This window comes from Vigna unguiculata, chromosome 10, assembly GCF_004118075.2.
Source record: "Vigna unguiculata cultivar IT97K-499-35 chromosome 10, ASM411807v1, whole genome shotgun sequence".
Lineage (NCBI taxonomy): Eukaryota > Viridiplantae > Streptophyta > Magnoliopsida > Fabales > Fabaceae > Vigna > Vigna unguiculata.
The window spans coordinates 34,080,441-34,102,823 of NC_040288.1; the positions used below are offsets into that span (position 1 = coordinate 34,080,441).

General features: G+C 27.1%; 1 protein-coding gene and 3 non-coding genes across 4 annotated transcripts; all 4 read left to right on the forward strand.

Moving 5' to 3' along the window:
- Positions 1-14,948: 14,948 nt before the first annotated feature.
- Positions 14,949-16,817, forward strand: LOC114166240. Its single transcript, XM_028050945.1, has 3 exons — positions 14,949-15,317; positions 15,564-15,619; positions 15,830-16,817. Exons 1-3 carry the CDS (start codon positions 15,168-15,170, stop codon positions 16,437-16,439), a joined length of 816 nt encoding a protein of 271 aa, XP_027906746.1. The 5' UTR covers positions 14,949-15,167; the 3' UTR covers positions 16,440-16,817.
- Positions 16,818-19,087: 2,270 nt separating this feature from the next.
- TRNAA-UGC lies at positions 19,088-19,160 on the forward strand. The gene has a single exon. It is a non-coding gene; the product is annotated as a tRNA-Ala (tRNA).
- A 1,205-nt stretch (positions 19,161-20,365) lies between these two features.
- TRNAA-UGC lies at positions 20,366-20,438 on the forward strand. Its single transcript has one exon. It is a non-coding gene; the product is annotated as a tRNA-Ala (tRNA).
- Positions 20,439-20,766: 328 nt separating this feature from the next.
- Positions 20,767-20,839, forward strand: TRNAA-UGC. Its single transcript has one exon. It is a non-coding gene; the product is annotated as a tRNA-Ala (tRNA).
- The last annotated feature ends 1,544 nt before the right edge of the window (positions 20,840-22,383 follow it).

Below are 22,383 nucleotides of genomic sequence, written 5' to 3' on the forward strand. Positions count from 1 at the left end.
AATTTATTTTAACAAATTAATTTTTTATTTAATAATGTAAAGTGTTTTCTCAATCATAAGTTATCATTATTCAATGTTCTTTATTTTTATTTTTAACTTATTTTACTATTGATAATGATATGTTGATAATGAAATGTTAGTGAAAATATTTCTACAACTTTTCTTTATTAAATTCCAAATGTTATGATTTTATTACGTAATTAAAAATAAGATAGAAAGTTAAATAGAAGATGAATAAATTTGACGACTTTAAATTCTCTTATTTAATTAATTTAAAGTTATAATTATGTTAAAATTATTTTATTATTTTAAGGGTTTTTTATGCATCAAATAAATTATAAATAACGGTTATATCACAGTTATATAGACATTTTTGTCTTCTAAGTATACTAAATTATATTAATTATTATTGAGGTTAAAATTCATTTAATATAATAATTAATTATAAATTATTATAAACTTTAATACTTATTAGTTATATTTAATGACTGTTCTTAGAACACTAGTTAGCGTAACTCAAAGTATTATTGGTCCATTCTCAATGCTCTCCAAATATCATTTATTTATTTATTTTTTTGTAAATTATTAGGTGGTGTAAAATTTTAGTAATCCCAACTAATCTCGTCATTTCTTGGAACCAAGAAGGGTCATTAATATAACATTTAATTGAGTGTAGTATGACATGTAAATAAGTGTTATTAAGTAAAAAATATATATTGATAGAAAATCATAAATACTTTGTAAAGAATTTATGGATTTAGTATTTCATTGAATCCGGATTATATAGATGAACTTCTTTGTAAATACCAATTCATAAAAATTATTTCGTATTCACTTCTTTAAAATTTGATATTTCTTTTATAAAAAAAGTTAATGATATTTCTTTTATAAAAAAAATAATTATAGCCTTTTTTCTTTATAAAAATAATCATTATTTTCTTTATCCAAAAAGACCTTAGTATTTCTTTTCCAAATGATTTCCAAATGTGTTTTCTCAGTGATGCTATTTGTATAATCGACTATAATAAAATACAATAAAATACGTAAAAATTACACAAATCTTATTATAAAAATTCAAATTATTATAAAAAAAATCATATTTTATTTTTAAATTAAACCATATATCTATTTTGTCTCTACATTTTATAAAAATCACGTAATACAAAGTGTTTTTGACGTAGTGAACGTAATTTATAGTGGACTATGATACAACTATACAACTTTTATCTACAATTTGTTGAAAATAATATTTTATAGAACTTTGATAAAGAATATGAGGGTGCAGAATGAAATATATGGATGTGCAAGAAGAGCCTCTGGGAAATTATTCAGCATACCCATCACTCAACCATCAATTTCTGCTAACAACTTTTGACCTAATTTCCTCTCTTCAGATATGTATGGAGTGCAGTGAGAAAACATGGGGGTACAGGAGGAAATTCCTTCAATTTAGTTAATTTTTTTGCCAAGGAATCTTTACCCTTGGGCTTCTGTTGCAACAACTACCTTGGGTGAAGCCCATTTACAGCCCAGCCTGGTTTTTTTTGGACCAAAACTGTCAGACTTAATTTCTCTTTCATTGCCAATTCCTGGCAAATTAAGTGAGTGATAGAATTCGAACTATTTCCAAATCATATGTCAAAATTCAGAATACAAGATATCTGTTTTATTGAATTTTTTTTTTATATAATTAACAGTTTTTTATTTTAGGTTTAAAAAGAACAAATCGAAATCTACTAGTTAAAATATTAGTATTTTGTTTAGACTAAACTGGATAAAGAAATGGAGAAGAAATAAAGTGAAAAAGTATTTTATTGCATAACTAGAAATAAAATGAAAACATTAGAAAAAATCATCTTTACTTATTTAAATAAGTGGAACAAATAATAAGCCAATAATTTTATATTAATTTAAAATTATTTTAGTTCATTATATTGTTCTTAAGGTAAATGATTTATTGTTTGAAATTCAATTCCTTATATTTTTCATTTCTTTCTTAAAGACTTTTGTATAGATTTGCATTTGGCGCATTAAAGAGCTGTTTTTTTTTTCACTTTATTCTTCCATTTTCCTGCTCGTCCATTCTCTTTACCAAATAATAGTCAAATTTATTTACGTCATATTTTTTTTGGATAAAATAATTTGCATGTCATTTTTTTAATAAAACAATAAAAAAGTATAGTTTTTCAATTATAGTTTCACTTGAATTTTATTAACATCTATTAATTATTCTAATAAATATTAACGTCAATCTTATTTCATGTGAAATATCCGTAACCTAATATTAAAGATACGGATTAAGAATAATGATTAAGAATAATGAGTAATGCAATTTTATTTTTATAAAAGTTTATAGTTAATAAATTAATTTTGTCTTCAATAGGCATTAATGTATTTTTATTTTATTTAGAGGATAAATACGTTAATAAGTGTTATAAAATTGTAATATTCAAAACAAACAAGAAAAATGAATTTGAAAGAGTGACAAAAATCAATATGAAAAAAGGAAAAACTTTTCCATAAAAAATGCAATCTTTCCATCACAAGAATTTGGAAAAGGCAACAAACTTCAAAAAAAAATTCTTTTCAAGATTTAAAGATTGTACCTTTTAAATATTTGAAGCTTTCACATTTCAAATTTTCATTGAGAGACAAAAAAGTATTTTTCTTACTTCTTGATAAAGACGTTAGAAATACTAAAGTGATTGTTTTGTGTTTAGAAAACTATTGGAGGAATAAAAGACAAAATGTATTTTTATCCTTAGAAAATCTGTTATACAAATTTATACTATTTTTATTAGTATAGTTAATTATTTCACATTTCAAGATAAATGTAGTGAAATCAGATCATTAGTTATATAACAATGTCTTATTTTAATTAGAATAAGGTTAAAATATTTTATTGGTTCACGTTTTTGTACCAAAATCTCAAATAAGTCATAAAATTTTTTTAGTCACAATTAAGTTCATATTTTTGAAAATGCGTACCAATTAGATCCACTTTGTTAGTATGGTATTAACAATGTTAAGGATGTGTCACGTATCAGCTCCTATTTTTTAAAATTATATATATATATATATATATATATATATATATATATATATATATATATATATATATATATATATATATATATATATATATATATATATTTAAAATTATTCATGCCACGTGTCACGTTAGTATTGTGCCATGCGTCAAGTCAGTATGGTGACACATGTCAAGTCATTGTTTGAATATCAATTTGGTCCATATATTTGTTATTTTGATTCCATTTCGGTCCATAATTTTTTAAAAATTTTCTAATTTCATTCCTCCAAATTGAGACCAAATTTAACTTTTATATAAATGTTATAATGATATTTTTATTATATATTTTAACAATATTAAGTTTACTTAAATTTATATTTTACATTAAACTTTACTTATATTTTGTTTTAAAAATTTAAATATATTTATTTTAAATTGTTACAAAATTTTTTTAAATAATTTATATACAAATGTTAGAATTGGTTTAAAAATAACAATTTTATAAATTTATATATAATATTTTAAAATAAATAAATTGAGTTTAATGTAAAATTTAAATTTAAATAAACTTAATATTGTTAAAAATATGTCATAAAAATAGCACTTATAATAAAAATATCATTATGATATTTATATAAAAGTTAAATTTGATCTCAATTTGGAGGAGATAAAATTAAAAAAAAAAAAAAAACTGGAATGGAATCAAAAGAACAAATATATGGACCAAATTGAGATCCAGACAATTACTTGACACGTGTCACCATACTGACTTAACTCGTGGTACAATACTGACATGACACGTGGCATAAATAATTAAAAAAAAAAAACTAAAAAGTTACAAAAAATGAAGAGCTGACTAAGTATCACATCCTTAACATCATATAAACGGAATATACTTAATTGGTACACATTTTAAAAAATATGGACCTAATTGGAATTAAAAAAAAAAATGTTAAGACCTATTTGAGGTATTGGTACAAAAAATCTGGACTAATGAAGTATTTTAACCTTAGAATAATTAACTATTTCAAATTTCAACTTAAATGTACTGAAATCAATGATCATTAGTTATACATTAACCGATATCTTTAGGCTACTATTATATATTTTTCCTTAATATGGATTATGAAGTTGTGTATTTAATATAATTGAAAAAAAATGATTAGTCTTAACATTATAATTTTATGAGTTTTAGTACTCATTAAGAATAATTAATAAACGTTGAATTGTATAAAAGTTTACAATTAAATGTGACATTAGTCAGAAGATAAAGTGTCCATAAATATTATATAAGTATCATTTTAATTTATTTGATGCATAAAAAAGTTAAAAAATAATAAAATGATTTTAAAATAGTTATACCTTTAAAATAATTAAATAATAAAATTAGTGTCATCAAATTTAACGTCTCTCTGATATTGTTTAGTAAAATTTTATAATTAATTTTTTATTCACCTCTCAGTTTAATTTTCTATTTTATTTTTAATTACACAATTAAATCGTAACATTTTGGATTTAATAAATAAAACATAAAAAATATTTTCACAAACATACCATAACCAATGAGATAATCATAATCACTTCCAATAGTAAAATAAATTAAAAAAAAGGTTGAATAATGATAACCTCTAATTGATGAACTTTTTTGTATTATTAGATATAAAATTAATTTGTTAAAATAAATTTTTTTAATTATTTTTATATTATTTAATAAAAATATCATTACAAGTGAGAAAATCATTATCACCTACCATAGTAAAAACAAAGTTAAATAATGACAACATGTGATGGGAAGAAAATTTAATATTATTAAATATAAAATTAATTTGTTAAAATAAAATTATTTATATTATTTAATATGATACTAGTCATTTCCATTATAAAAATTATTGTATAAAATTCTAAGTTTAATTTTAATCTTATTGTACTATATTCCTTTAAACTAAATTAGTATTATAATATTCATATTTTTAATGTAATTTTATTTAAATATATTTCAACTACATTAAAATTATTTTATTATTTAATTGTTATATAACTTTTTGTATATATAAAATGAATTAACAATTATATACAATTTTATCCTCTGAATAAATTGAAATCATATTAATAAATATTAATATTAAAATTTATTTATTGTCACGGTTAACCGATTAAATGATTACTCACACATTGTCAAGTAGAATATCTATTGACGCAATTAATTACAACAAAAACCCAAAACTTTTGTTGTTTCTACACAGAAAACAAAAATGAAAAAAATACATGTGTCCATAAAAAAAAGAAAAAACACTCTCAATTAAGCTAATACTATATACACTCTTCTCTGTTTCACTAACACACTCCCCTCTCAATTTATTTTCCCTAAGTACCCCAAAATACCCCTTTGTCTTTTCCACATTTGCCATCATTTTCACTGTCTCCCACCCACCAAATATTCCTTTTCTTGTCTATGAACCCAAAAGGGTGAATAACACTTACAATAAAGGTGTCCACTTGGTCCAGCCCATAGGTGGCCTTGGCCCATGTGAATTAGGACAAAAAAAAACTCACATTAAAAAAAAATCTCCATCAAAGAAGTTCATAAAGGCAAAAATTTCACAAAAGTGTTGTAGGTCAGGATCAACCTATAGATTTTATCTTTAACATGAAAAATATATTATTTTTTAAAATATATTATTATCTATGGGACAAATCCGATGACCCGAACGGGTCCAATAACCCAAACAAAAAATAATGATCCGAACAGATTCAACGATCCTGACAAGCACGACGACTCGGAAGGACTTAACCACAAATACAACAAATACTTCTAATTCACAAAAATGCTTAAATGAGTATAAAATATGTGCAATATATATTATCTTAATTTTTTTAAATAGCGATAGGAAGATAAATGATAAAATGTATTTGGTAAATTAAGTCATGTTTGATACTCTCAAATTCTCTCTTTTAGTCTATTACTTGTTTCTTTTAAATCAAAATATATTTTTTTATTGTATTTTAGATTTTATATCTAAAGTAGCTAATCTATCGACACATTTATTGCTTTCATGAAAAAAATGTGCGAAACTTTAATTTAGTCATAAAGCATATCCTTATATTTCTAAAGTACCAAGATTTAAATAATACTAGAATTGTTAAAAGAATTAACAATTAGTATAAACTCATTTTTTAGTCACAAGGAAGCACTTCTTTCTAGTCACAAGGAAGCACTTCTGACAACAACCAACTCAATAGTCGTCAATATAGCACCTATGAGTTCAGTCTTCAGAACAATATCAATTTTAAGATAAAAAAAAAAAAAAAACTTATATTTTCATTTCTCTTTCCTCTAAACATACTGCACAAACCACAAAATCAATATATCCTTAAACAATATCATCTATATTACATTCTTAAAAACATCATTAATATTTATAAAATATGTTTTAATTATTAATTATACTAAAATAATTTAATATAAAAAGATAATCATTTTTTTTAATTTATTTAATTAAAAATATTAAATAATCAATTAAAAACTTTAAAAATACATATATAATCAAATTTATTTTATATATATATATATATATATATATATATATATATATATATATATATATATATAAGTAAAAAATATAAAAAATACCAATATATCTATATTCTGGATAATTTATAAAAGGGGTGATTTCTTTCTTATATTACCTGATCTATTTTTGAAAAGATTATGGATAAAATTAAATTGTATTTCGTGTATAGAACTGCATTACATCGAAATTACAATATTTTTAAGATTAAAATCTCTAATAATATTAACAACTTCGTATTACTTCAATACGAAGTCGTGTATTTCGTATACAATTTCTTCGTATTAAAAATAAATTCACTCCTTTTGAAAATTAACCCTATATTCTCCATTGACAACATGTCATGTCGTGATCTATGTATGTGATTCTTCGATGTGAACTCAGCACCATAAATTTGAGAAGTCCTCTCAACAAAAAATGGTTGGTTCAGTAAATATTAAATCTATATTTCATAAAAGTACGAGTTCCAAAATACTTTAGTTTTACGAGTTTGTAAGCCTTAAATTTATGTTTAATACTTAGGTTTTATGAGATTGGTTCATGACATAAAATTAAAATTCTGGATTTAAAATAAGATTCTATATCATAAAAATAAAATATTATTATGTTACTCTCACAAAAAAATATAGTTAACTCTAACATTAAATTAAATGAATTTTGATCTCAATAATTATTAATACAATTTTACTTTATTTAAATAACAATAAAAAAATGTATATAAATGTTATACAAATGTAATTAATAATTTATTATTCATTAAAAAATTTATCATCTTATCATCCACACATATTTAAAACAAACAAGGAAAACAATAATTTAAAGGAATGACAAAAAGTAATACATAAAAGGAAAAAAGATTTCATAAAAAAATATAATCTTTCCATCACAGAAGGATTTAGAAAATACTAGAAATTTCATAGAGATTGTTTTTTGCAAAAATAAAAAACGTACATTTCAAACATTCAAATCTTCACTTTTCAAACCTTTATATTTTAAGTTTCACCGTGAGATACTCTTTAAGCGTCGGAATTTTTTTTTTATTGTTTCTTAATAAAGATTGTGAAATTTTATAATGTTTATTTTGTGTTTAGAAAATGATTGTAAGAATAAAAAAACAAAAATATAATAATATTTTTGTCTTTAAAAATGTTATATAAATTTATATTATTTTAATCAGTCAAATTAATTATTTCATATTTCAACATAAATACAGTTGAATCAATAATCATTAATTATACCTTAAATAATGTTTTATTTTAATTAGTGGAGTTAATTATTCCAAACTTCAATATATTAATATAGTATCATATAAATATAATTAAATATTTCTTTAAAATCATTATTAGAATTTGATAATTATATCATATTCTAAATTAACCAAAAATCACATTAAAAATTATATTATTTTTAAATGGTAACAAAATATATTTCATGTTACTTAATTAGTTTATAAGAAGTATTTCATATCTTAATTAATAGATTAATTTGATTAAATTATTACTAATTTAGTATTTAACCTATAAGTTAAAGAAAGGAGTTTGGAATACTATACATCTTTTGATAATAGCAACAGTAATGTAAATTATTCATACAAATCACATTCATATAAATTTATATTTGTATGTATATATTGATCCAATTATATGGTTCTTTCAATTTAGTTTTAAAGTTGAAAATATATGATTCCTTAAAGTCAATGTGATTAAGTGGTTTTCATTTTGACATAAATAGAAAACATGTTTATTGAAAACATGTACATTGGAAACCAAAATGTATTTGGTCCAATGGTTGGAGTAATGCATGTGATTGGTGGAATTGTTGGTTTTTCCATGCTGCTATAAGAGAAAGTTTTGTGCTACACTTTAATAAACACATTCATTACCATTAAATTTCTTCTAAATTTTGTGTGATTCAAGAGTTCTCAGGAAACTAGTAAATTTGCTTTATGGGATTGTAAATACATTTATTGGAGAGAGGTATAGAGTGGTCCTCTTAAAATCAGTCTTGTCGTTTTTTTTTTTTTCAAGTACCAACTTCTTTTTACAAAAATATTATTTTTGGAAAAATAAAATTAGGGTTAATCGTGTCATTTGTAATGAAACAGCTATCTGATCATCATTTAATGTTTAATCTCAAATATGGTATATATATTTTGAAAATTGATGTTAAAGATCTTGTGATAACTAGAAATAATATGAATTTATATTATATAATATAAATGAGTATAAATATTATCTTACAATTGATATATAAAATTAATTTTAATTTAAAATTCATCTTTTCGAGATTAAATTTGATAAGCTATTAGTAAGGGAATATCTTTGAAGATTTTATTTCTTGTGTGGAAGATGCATCATCATACAGTACCTTCTGTTCAAAATTTTGCATGAAGAAATATTATCCCAATTAATTAAATACATTACAAGGAGTGTGGTTTTGAAGATGAAAGATTTTTAATTATATTATAACATATTTGAATAAGAAATTTAAAGAGGATAATTTATTTTTATAAAAAAACGAGATGTTTTTATGATAAAAAAATATGTTGTTAGATAAAATTCTTTAAATACAATTTAAATTTTAAAATTTAAAAAGAGTAATTAGGTTAATAAAAAATTAAATTTTACTTAAAAAAGTAAAAGTATAATTTTTTTCTATTTTTAAATTTAATTATTTTGTTTTCGGATTTTCTCTTCAACATTATTCAAATAGTTACTTTTTTAGTTAATATTAATTAATATTTTTCTTAATTATTGTTGATAAATTTTTTTTAGTTAAATTGTTAAGAATTTTTTTATTGTTGTTGTAAATCATTTTTATTTCTCACCCGATATTAGTGAGAGTTTTCTATATCAACATTGCAAAATCTATTTTCGATACGCGTAAACTAAATTTTTTATTCACATTTGTAATGGTTTTTCTTTTAAACCAATACAAACGTTAAAACATGGACAACTTTTTTAAACAAAAGAAAATATATAAATAACAAAATTTATTTGCTTTTTATTTATATATTTTTTTTTTATTATTTATTTAAATTCAAACATTAATATACTGTTATTGAAAATGTATCCTCGTTCATTTGAAATCATCAACTGATATACAACTTTGAAATAACTATAATAAAATTTAAAATGTTTGATTATAGAATAATTTATTATTGGTTGACGGTATAATTATTATTTTTTAATATGGTAATACATAATACCTATATTCTTCAATTTAATCTTCATTTTTTAAAAAATTTAACCAAACTAATAATAATTAAATAAAATAAAATAAAGAAAATAAGTGTTAATTATAAAAAAAACAAAAGAGATAAGTATGCATGTTAAAATTAGAAAAAAAAACTAATGTAAACACCATTTTTAAAAATCTTAAAAAATAATAATGTAATTTTTCATAAAATTTATTATTATGAAATATATATCGTAGCCATGATAAAAATATTTTAAAAAAATATCTCATTGTATTAGAAAACTTTTTCTGTATGTTGAGCGAAAAGAAAAAACTTTTTCTGTTATTGATTCAAAAGACATGACCACAAATTTGGACTTTGTGGCCCAATTTCAGTTTTATGCAAAAGCCACACGCACCGTAAGCGAGTGTCTCACATGTACTATATTGTTTTTCATTTTTCTTATAGATTTTTCCTTTTTTGCACCAAACTCGGGTTCATAACTAAATTTGACATGTGACAACACGTAAGTATGTACAGACACATTGACAAAAGTGTTTTAAAACAGCATAAAACTTTAAGAAAATAGATATACATATTTAAGTTACATAAAATTTAAGAATGCAGACTAAATATATTTAAAATTATAAATATTTTTTTAATAGTAAACTGAATTTGAAAAGATAAGAAATAAAATATTACTCACGTCCTCTCAAGGAACATTATTTATTTATATAATTGAAAATAAATTATTACCATGAAACAAACGTATTATACATGAAAGAAAAAAAAAGTATAAAATATGAATTTTTTCAATGAAAAAGTCACATGATTGATAAAAAAGATAAAATTAGTAATATATATAATATATTATGTCAAAATAATGTAGTGTTTGTTTTAAAATATTTATAGTAAATAAACTCACGTTACAAATATAAAGTGTTCGTTTGTAACATAGATGCAACAACATATACAGATCAAACAATGTACGCTTTTCAATTAATTTTTTTGGAAATAATTTATGTTTTTAGTAAACTATACATTTCTTTTGTCTATACTTGCAATATATTTATTTTAGAAACTAAAATCAAGATATCTGATATTGTAGCAGAACTTCAAGAAGAAACGAAGATAATTAATGTTCTCTTGCAATATCTTTCTTCTAATTGTTTACATAATACATTTTAAAACTGCAATCTTACTAATCAAAATAGTAAGATATAATATATCATATAAATTTATAATAAGTATTCTAAAAAATGATTTTTTTTACACGATAATTGATTTAGGAACAAAGCCAACCCCTTAATTAATTATCTTATACCTGTCATACTAATATATATAAACATTCTATGTTGACATTCAGTCTGTTTTTTTTTTCTCGAATTTGGACTTTTTCTTTATAATTTTTGTTGTTGTATTTTTTAAAATACATGGATGATCACAGATTTTAAAAATTTAAAACATATTAAAAATATTTTAATATTTAGTTAATACAATAGATTCTAATAGAGAATCTTGAATCTTCTTTCTCATGAAGATCTTCACCACTAGAATGAAAAAAAAAAAAATCAACAACAATGTAGTCATGATAGACAATAACATGAGTATTAATCAAAGAAAGATTGCAGACAGTATATGAGGGTGCATTATTGTGTGTATGTAATCGATGTTAAATATTCCCACGGTGATAGTGAGCTGAGAAGGCAGTTACAAGAATCTGTTTGATGTGTGGAATTTATGCATCCTGCACTGAGAATTGAAGGCATTGAATGTGATATATGATTTTATATGGTTCTCTCTTTGACCAATAGGTGCAGGATAGGTAGCTAGCTCCACTTTAGTGAATAAACAAGTAATCCCAGTAATCATTCTGTGATTGCAGTACAATGGTGATGTACTTTCTCTGAGAAACACTGACTTGTTGTGGCAGAAGAGTAAGATATATAGCAAGCCACAAGGACGAGTTCCTCTCTGAATCAGACACACTCAGGCATGCAAACAAGGATTATCAAAGATAGTCATTACTTGTCAGTTCTGAGAACAAGTGTTTACACACACCAGGATCAAAGTTTTACACCTTTTATGAATCAAAGTTATAAAGTTTAGTCTTTCAACATATACTCAAATCTTTTAATCTTATGTTAAGCAAGTGCTGGTTTCATCAAACACTACTTTGAGAAAGCACAAGGATAAAGAAGAAGGGTGTGTGGGTAAGAACACTATAATCTCAGAGAGCACATGTGTTGGCAGTCAAAGCAAATCAGTGTTGTTTTGCAAGCCAAGTTGAAGACTGAGGACTCTGCCATTGCCCTGCTACTTTTGCATCCATTTGGTAAGTGGGGTTTATAAAACAACAAACTCTTTGCCTCAGATTTTGGTTGCTACAAGATATGTTCAAACAATGCACTTCAAATCCCACTTTATCTCGCAGTTTTGGGCTAATGCAGATGAATTTCTTTTATGTAATAAGAACTATCGAAAAATTGTGATTATGTATTCCTTTTACTCATCGTTATACATCACAAGCAGAAAGTATAAACAAGCTACAAATTGTTCACAGATACAAGCATCAAACACCAATTTATGTGAGAAATATATTTACAACCATAGCCTCTCTTATATCTGACACCCAATACTCTTACTTTTATAAAAAAATGTTTTGTTTTATCCCCCTCAATTCATTGTGTTTATCTCTTCATATTCAAACATATATGTTTTGCTTCGAACATTGCATTTGTATATAGGTTATCTAGGTTTAGGGTTAAACTTGAAGCACATTATTTCCTTATGTTTTTAGGTTATATACCATACTTAGGGTTTGAAATTGCTTATTTTGAACCTTCATATTTCCTCGTCCATCATTGCTTCTGAATAAGATAAGACACAAAACGTGTTTATTTGTGTTATCTCTGTTGCAACGAGGAAACAAGAAAATAAAAATACTTATACATACAAACAATAGCAAATAGAGAAATTATCTGAGCTTAGAATAACTATAAATGTATATTTATTTACCTATAATTTTCGTGTTTAGCTTTGGGTGTTCATTTTACTATCAGCAATTTCTCAACTCATATTTAATCTGTAGAGTAAACCAGCACCCACATAAATTCAAACATTCAGTGAAACTCTGTTTTTTCTATTCGTGCATAGTATTTTCTGCAGCTATAAACAGAAACAACAGAGGTCGGATTTATGGAATTGTTGGTGTTTCTGTGGATGTTATCTGCTGCCACGAAGTTCATGAGATCCTAGAAATAGTGCCGACTGCTGAAGTGAACAGATTTCATGTTTTCTCTAGAACATCATTATTTTCATCATCATCGGTACAAGGAAAATTGCAAAAAATTGAGAATTGTACCTGGGAAATTGTGGAAATCTTCCCTAATATATAGGAAGGGAAAGTAAAAGAGCATATCCTATTCTGCGCATGTAAATTATGGTCAAAATAAAACAAACAGAGAAGAAACCCTGTTTCTTTAGATGGATAAATAGTGAGACCAGGCAGCACCAAGCCAGAAGTTATATATATAGTAAAAAACGATAACTAAAACACAGACAGGGACATCTCTGTGCCATTCCATAAACCAAAAACCAACACCTCTGCATCTTCAGTGTTGACATGCAGAACCATAATCAGACACAGAAATCAAACAAATTCAAGTGAATCGTATATGTTCTTAATTATTTTAGAACAGAAAACCTTAATCAGGTCAAGATTAGGGCTAATGAAACTCTGAGAGGTAATTATATGTAAGGTTGCACACATACGAACTTCTACGTGGAAGAGTTGCCATGTTTTTATTTTGGATCATGGAATTTCTTTGTTGTTTCTGAAATAAAGCATATTTTTTTGTTGTTACAGCGATCTCTTTCCAAATGTTGTCGTCATGATTGTTAAAATCACTTTATGAACTAAGCCAAATATACTATTCGGTATTAAAAGGGTATATTTTGTAGCTATGGAGAAAAAGAATGTGTATGATGAAGTAAGATGGTGTGTGATGCAGACACGTAGAAGGGTTTGTTGGAAGAACTAGAGTTATGGAATTTGTTTTTTGTTTTTTAATTATTGGGGGAGACTGAGGAAGAAAAGAGAGACAGAAAAAGAGATTAAAAAAAGTGTGTGCTTTCTATTATATTACTCTTTTTAGTCTTTACCCACACCTGCTGCACAAATTGGCTGCAACTCTTTTCATCTCGTGTGCCCCACAAAGTAGTGCTTATGTTTAGTCATTTTTACAGAAAAAGGATCAGATATATATACATATAGTGCCATACACTTGCAATGGCTCGGATCACACAGCTTGTGTGTAATAAATACTACTCCAGAGACAGACAACTGAAAAATGGTCCTTTTTTATAATTATTCTGTAATTAATTAATTAATTATTTATTTATTTTATTTAGTTTGTTTTAGTTCCAAGGCATGCTATAAAAGGTGAAAGCTTTGAATAAATTCACCAACTGTTTTAAATGTTTTGGGAAAAAGAAAGAAAAATGAGAAAGAGTGTAAAAAGATGGGTTAAATGGAGATAGGAAGGAGGGAAATGCGATAAAAGACATGTCCTATAATTGTGTGGGCAAGGGTCGAGGTTTCGGTGCCACGTATGTGGTGTTGCAATTGCGAAGATGAAGGTGTTTTGTTTTGGTATCAGATACCCAAAGTTTAAACTTTTTCATGCAGCTTAAGTCTATTAGTTTCGTTTTTTTTTTCTTTCCATCATCAGAACCGTTCATCCTTTTAGGCTAAAATGGGACCCTATCAAGTACAATGGTCCAGCCAATTTTCCTGTGGGCCAGTCTTGTTGGCCACTCCTACCGCACGCAGGGCTATGATTTCCTGCGTCTAACATACGCGCCTACATTTCTAACTCCCGAGAAAATTTGTATAATATATTAAAACACTTTTTCTTGGCTGTGAATGTGAATGCTATTGCGAACAAACACGTATATTAATGTATTAATGGGATTATCCATCCACATTTTGTTGATTGAGGGTGGATGGTTGGGGATGCAGGGGGTGCAACTGTGGGGTGTGTGTAGGTGATGAGTCCTAAAAAAGAAATAAATAAATAGGGTTTGGACAACGAAGAGTGACGTGGTTGTGGGTAGCGGCAGGGGTTCCTTTGGGGGAGTAAATAAAGGAAAAACCTAAGGGTAAAATGGTCAGAGGGAAAAAGAAACAGAAACATATGAATGGAAGGGGAAGCAAGACGAAGGAAAAACCCTGATTATCGTGGAGGTGAGGGAGAGAGTGAGATCTGTGAGAGAAGAGAAAGGAAAGAAGCAGTGTCGATGCCCATTCCATTCCTCTGAGATTGCAGAGAATCCATATATGTGTGTATCGTAAAGGTATCTATCGGGGTGAGAGAAAATCTGGGTGATGAGGATCCGCAAGAACGCGAAGCTTTCCCCTCTTCTGTTCTCGTCGTCGTGCAGTGTAGAAGGTGGTTCCGTTCCGGTGGAGACGCACGTGTGCCAGCTGAACCAGTCGCCATGGGATGTCATCCCCTTTCACTATGACTCCTTCCAGGTTAGTTACTCCCTCTCCCAATCTCTTCCTTCTATTCCTTTGCCTCCATTTTCCCTCTCCGTTTAGATCTATTTCCCGTTTAGGGTTTTCCTCTTCTTCCATTTCTTAGGGTTCCCCTTTCTTCACACACGCTAAATTCTCCTCCTTTTCTTCTTCTTCGCTTCTAACTCCCAATTAGGTTTATCTCTATCTCTATCTCTATCTCTCCCTCCTTTCTCACCATTCCCCTTTCTTCATTCTCTCCAGTTCGACCACGCCACCGCGCCAAACAACAATGCCCATTCCTTCGCCGCCGTTCAAAGGTACGCATGTAATCCCCACTCGGTTAGGGTTTTCTTTTTCATACACAAACTCAAATTCTCTATTTTTCTTACCAATTATTTATTTATTATTCCTCCTTGTTATCGTGGTCATGCATATGATTATCGGGGTGGTGTTAACCATTGTTGTTATTATTATTATTATTATTATCATTATCGTTATTATCGTTGTTATCGTGGTCGTCGTCACAGTGTTGATAATGATAACGATAACGCGCGTCTGGTGGTTGACGAGGATGATGATAATGATAAGGTGGTGGCGCGGCTGGATGCCACTGTGTTGAACCCTTGCCAAGGGATTGACGAGAAGGGTTGGGCATGTAAGAATGAAGCCAGACAAGGGCAATCATTCTGCGAGCAGCATTTGTCTTTGTCTCTGCTGGCTTCCTACACCAGTAAGAAATCGCAAGGTGGGACTCGCCGCGTGAAGACCCGGGGGGGCGCGGGGAAGAAGGCGGCGGGAACGGCTGCGGCCAGCTCGAACCCGTATGAATTCTACTACTATTCTGGATTCGGACCGTCGTGGGGGAAACGGAGAGGCGATAGGAACGGGGAAGGGAGCAAGAATAATGTGGTTGGGACTGAGAATTCGACGATGGCGGAGCCGGGTGGTGGCGGCGATGATAATGCGGGTGGCGGTGAGGTTGGTGGTGGGTCGGTTTCGGAGATGGAGAATGAGGGGATTATTGATTATGTGGAGGATGATGATGACGAAGAAGAGGTGGTGGTGATGGAGGATGATAGCGGGAAGAAGAGAACGAGGAAACCTGTGAAAGCAAGGTCGCTGAAATCCCTGATGTGAAGAAGAGCGAAGATTGGAGAGTGATATAGTAAGATCGAGGGTTGGGGTTGAATGTGTTTTGTGATTATCGTAATTTGTTCTTGTCTTTTTTATTATTTTTATTAGTATTATTTTGGGTGTTGTGTTGTTGGAATGGGATATTTAGGGTTATGAAAATAATGGTGCTAATTTTGGGTTCACATGAGGAGGAGGGGGAGTAGGGGTGAGGTTAGCCTTGCCAACATGAATGACGGTAGGGGTTTTTTTCCAGTGTGAATGAGGTGGACCGTAAAAACTGTGTGTGGGGTTGAAAGGAATGGGTGTTTTGGTAAATTGTGTTTTTTTAGTGTATTTTTATTTTTCACTTTAATATTTAATATAACTTAGCTTTATCCAGAAGGGGAGGATTGGACTTTATAAATTGGCAGTTATATCCATGCATAAATATACTGTGGGCCACTTTGCAGCATATTTTGAAAGTTACTTCTTTTCTCCGATTTAAAATATCTTTTTAATTCTTTTTCTGATACTCCTACCTACCCTTTTATTTTTCAAGTAATAATTATGATAATCATGAAAAAAAAATGAATTTTGGATAATGATTAATTTATTTTTTATTTAGACTCTTTCTATTAAAATATTGACGAAGATCTAAAGGATGAAAATGTAATTATCGAATTAAGATAATTAACCGATAAACTCAATAGATCGCATGTGCCCTGTTAGTGGTTTCTTTTAATACTGTCTAATATCTTCGCTAACTTTTTGCTTGCGAAACATGTTTAGTTTTAAGATATCATGTATAGTAAAAATCATATTTATTTAAAGTTAAAATTTATTGAAAACCTTTTATTTTGGAAGGAATTTCATGTTTTTTTAGAAAAAATAATCATATGTTAAATGTAATTTTTTTTAAGAAATTAGTTTTATTTTAATTTTTAATGTACCCATCGTATGGAAATTTATCTTTTGTATATGAGGTTAACGGTATGAATAAAGATTAAGATGACAATGTTTTAATATTACGCTAAGTACAAGTCAATAGTATTTTTCTATTAGCCAATTAAAATATATCTACCTCTTTCTTAATTTTAATAAAGATGTTATTAAATACTTCACACAATAATATTTGTTAGGAGGTGAAATGGAAATAAAAGTTTTAATATGTATTAAGTTGTTAATCAATGACTTTTTATTAAAATTCATACAAAAATATATTAAAATATGTAAAAATATGTATTTAAAATTTTCATAGGAAAAAAAATTATGTTTTAAATTAATCTAATGTTAATAAACCAGTTAGTATTTATTATTTAAATTATAAAACTTATAAAATAAATACCAAAAAACTAATTTAATTTTTTTTCCTATGCATAACATTTTTTTTATAAGCGATAAAGTGTAGTATAAGAAAGTATGATGAGAAGAATTTGTGGTTATCTGCTTTTGTCAGTTCAAATTGTGACACTTGGCCACCCTCCATTGCTAGGATCTGAACATAGCAATAACTTATGCACACGTTTATCACTTTTTCAATTTTGTCAAAATCAATTTGAATTAATTTTATTATTATTTTCAAGTTTTGTGACCTTATTTTATCCTTAAACTTTCAGTTTTCATATAATTTATAATCAATATTCCATTAATACTAAATCATCAAAATAGTTAAAATAGTGCACCATTTAACGACGGTGAAAATTGAAAAGACAACCTCAATAATCGGTTCATAAAGAAGTTACTCATTGCCTTGGTGAGCACACAAAGCAGGGAATGTGTGAGAAAGGAAGCATGACAAAAGTGTGATCAATTTGCAATTGCCAACAAATTCAATGACCAAAGCATTTACCTAAAAAACGGAGAAACCTTTGCTGCAAAACTTCCCGCATGAGATATTCTAAGAAAGGGTCGTTATTGTTGGCAACATTACTTAACATTTATAATGCAAGAGAATGATTTCATGATTTTGACCAAAGTTTTGTTCTCCAAATAAAAATAAAGAGGAAATAACAAAGAAATTAAAAAAAGAAGAGGAAAATTTGTTATAATAGAGGAACAAGAGCTCATAAAATACCTATTAAGTAAGAAAAGAAAGTTAAATATTGTTTGATATAGTATTATAAAATATGAGATAAAACTAAACCATGTAACATATATAATGTGAGACACTCGTAAGTTACCTATTATTGTGGTCTTTTTTTATTTTCTTATTCAATTAGTTTGCTACAATTATGTAGCATGCTCACTTTTGTTATATTATGCATGCAATCAGCAATACTATACACTCATATTACCATTTTCATTTTTGAGAATTCATCATTACCGATTAAAAACAAAAACAAAAACATGACACACTAATTATTCTTAACAATCCCTTTTGATGTAATTTTTATGGATTAGACATTCCTCATATATAACAAAGATATTAGTCTTTCAAATTACTAAATTTTAAAGATAAATGATATTTTTCTAGTGGATTGTATATTAATTTGAAAAAAAAAATATTTTGAATTTAATTATATACACGTATGTTATAAAAAAAAGAATTACCATATACAAATAATCATTTACTAGTGTTGCACATATTCAACTTTGAATTCTTGTTAAGAGTAGTATCAATAAATTCAAAACTGTAGAATCAACAATCAACGATTTTAAAGATGCCTTCCAAAGGGGATGTAGCTCAAATGGTAGAGCGCTCGCTTTGCATGCGAGAGGCACAGGGTTTGATCCCCTGCATCTCCATTTGTGTTTTGGTTTTAGCTTAACAAACATCTCGTCAAATATAGCTTCTTTTTTTCTTTTTGGTTTGACAAACATATCATCAAATGTAGTTTTCTTAATTTTGTTTTTTCTTTCACACTCAATAGCATTTTCAATGAAAACTATTAATCATGTTTCTAAAACTCTTTAAAACGAAGATTAACATACAACTAACATTTAGAAGAGTTTGGCCAAGCAGTCTCCGAGTGTGCATTGACTTGAACTCTGATGTGTGATTGAATTCTAAATGACCACGAGAGAAAAATTCACCTGCCCAGACTCTCTTACGCTCACCTTAGTAAGAGGTTTTGTGTGGGTATTTGTGAGTAAAACTTATTATGTGATAATTATAATCCTTTTGATAACATGTTTTTCTAGTATTTTTAGGCCTATGAATAATAATACATATTGATGATTTTGTTATTTCGAAATGGATTCTGCTTTTATTATATAATATACTATATCTATTGAATATTTTCTTTTCCTTATTTCATGGTGGTTAATTAACTATGTGAATCTTATAATCAAATCCTTCATTTGTTGGACCTTTATTTCAAGGTATACAAATATTAATAAATATGGGTCGGTTGGTACACACCCATATTAACACATTTTGAGTGTTTTCTGTGTAATTAATGGTGAGACTCTAGTAAGGTACGCATTATCATGATAATTTTTCTTTACTTATTCCATTGGTTAAGCTAAAATTATGTAGCATGTTGTTGATAACAAGTTTATGTGTGTGAACAATTCTAACTCACTTTTCTTATATTATTCATGCAATGAACAATACTATTTATAGTCTCACATTACATTTTTCATTTTTGAGACTTCAAAATTACAAATTTAAAAAAAATCATGGCAAAATAATTATCCTTAACAAGGCATTTTGTTGCAATTTCTACGGATAAGACATTCCTCATATATAACAAAGATATTAGTCTTTTAAATTACTAATTTTTAAAGATAAATGATATTTTTTAGTGGATTGTATATTAATTTGAAAAAAAAACATTAATTCTTTTGAATTTAATTATATACACGTATGTTATAAAAAAGAATTACCATATACAAATAATCATTTACTAGTGTTGAATATATTCAACCTCGAATTCTTATTAAGAGTAGTATCAATAAATTCAAAACCGCAGAATTAACAATCAACGATTTTAAAGATGCCTTCCAAAGGGGATGTAGCTCAAATGGTAGAGCGCTCGCTTTGCATGCGAGAGGCACAGGGTTCGATCCCCTGCATCTCCATTTGTGTTTTGGTTTTAGCTTAACAAACATCTCGTCAAATATAGCTTCTTTTTTTCTTTTTGGTTTGACAAACATATCGTCAAATGTAGTTTTCTTAATTTTGTTTTTTCTTTCACACTCAATAACATTTTCAATAAAGACTATTAATCATGTTTCTAAAACTCTTTAAAAACGAATATTAACATACAACTAACATTTAGAAGAGTTTGGCCAAGTAGTCTCCGAGTGTGCACTGACTTGAACTCTCATGTGTGATTGAATTCTAAATGACCACGAGAAGAAAATCCACCTGCCAGACTCTTTTACACTTTTAATGATGCCTTTCAAAGGGGATGTAGCTCAAATGGTAGAGCGCTCGCTTTGCATGCGAGAGGCACAAGGTTCGATCCCCTGCATCTCCATTTCTATTCTTGTTTTATCTTGACAAACATCTCGTCAAATGTAGTTTCTTATTTTCTTTTTGGTGTGACGAACATATCGTCAAATGTAGTTTTCTTCATTTTATTTCTTTCACACTCTATAGCATTTTCAATAAAAAATATTAATCATGTTTCTAAAACACTTTAAAAACGAAGATTAACATAGAACTAACATTTAGAAGAGTTTGGGAAAGCAGTCTCCGAGCGTGCATTGACTTGAACTCTGATGTGTGATCAGCACAAGAGGAAAATCCACCTGCCAAAACTCTCCTACGCTCACCTTAGTAAGAGGTTTTGTGATAATTATAATCCTTTTGATGACATATATTTCTAGTACTTTTAGGCTTATGAATAATAATACATATTATTGATTGTTTTGTTATTTCGAAATGGATTCAGCTTTTATTATACAATATATTATATCTATTGAATATTTTCTTTTCCTTATTTCATGGTGGTTAACTATATGAATCTTATACTCGAATCATTCACTTGTTTGGACCTTTATTTCAAGGTCTATAAATATTAATAAATATGGGTCGGTTGGTACACACACATATTAACACACTTGGAGTGTTTTTTATCTAATCAATGGTGAGACCCTAATAAGGTACATATTATCATGATATTTTTTCTTTTCTTATTCTATTGGTTATGCTATAATTATGTAGCAGGTTGTACTTGTTGACAACAAGTTTATTTGTGTGAATAATTCTAACTCATTTTCCTTATATTATTCTTGTAATGAGCAATACTATTTATATAGACTCAAATTATAGTTTTCATTTTTTTAGAAAAATAAGATTATTACATATAAGAACTAATATATTATTTTAAGATAACTACACAAAATCATTCTTATGTAAATAATAGAAACTTATTAGCTTAGAAAAAATAAATTTCAAGAGGATGTACAAATAAATGTTTTTTGTTCTAGAGTCTCACTTTACAAATAAGCTTTCTTTAAATTATCTATCATACACACTAATATTTTAAGTACTTTAAAATTTGATTCTCTCTTGCTTGCATAATTAACGTAGTTTACTTATATCTCATTGATAAGTTTGTTTCATTTGTCATTTTTGCATGGATACACTTCATTTTATAGACATCTTAAATTGGACTATTGTAACTTCATGATGTTGTTGTTTGTTTATGTGTCAATGTCTTTATAGAATCATGCTTGATTTTATGGTGACACCTTTTGTGAGAGCACTCAAAATATCATATAAAGGAAATATTTTACTTCTTTGCTATTTTGCCAACACCATATTGAACATGTAAACTCTTATGGTTGGTATAATTGGGTGTTGACACTATGTAAGAACATCTTTAAGATGCGTTTTTTGTCAACTAACATAACTTCTAGTCATTCTTACATTATTTTGATTTGTTTAATGTCGAGAGGTCACATTTAATCTTTTGAATGTCTTGTTAGAAACTCATCACTTGATATGTTATTATTAAAATATGGGTGTTTTAGGCATGATTTAATTTCAAATTAAAAGTTGGATCTTATCATATTA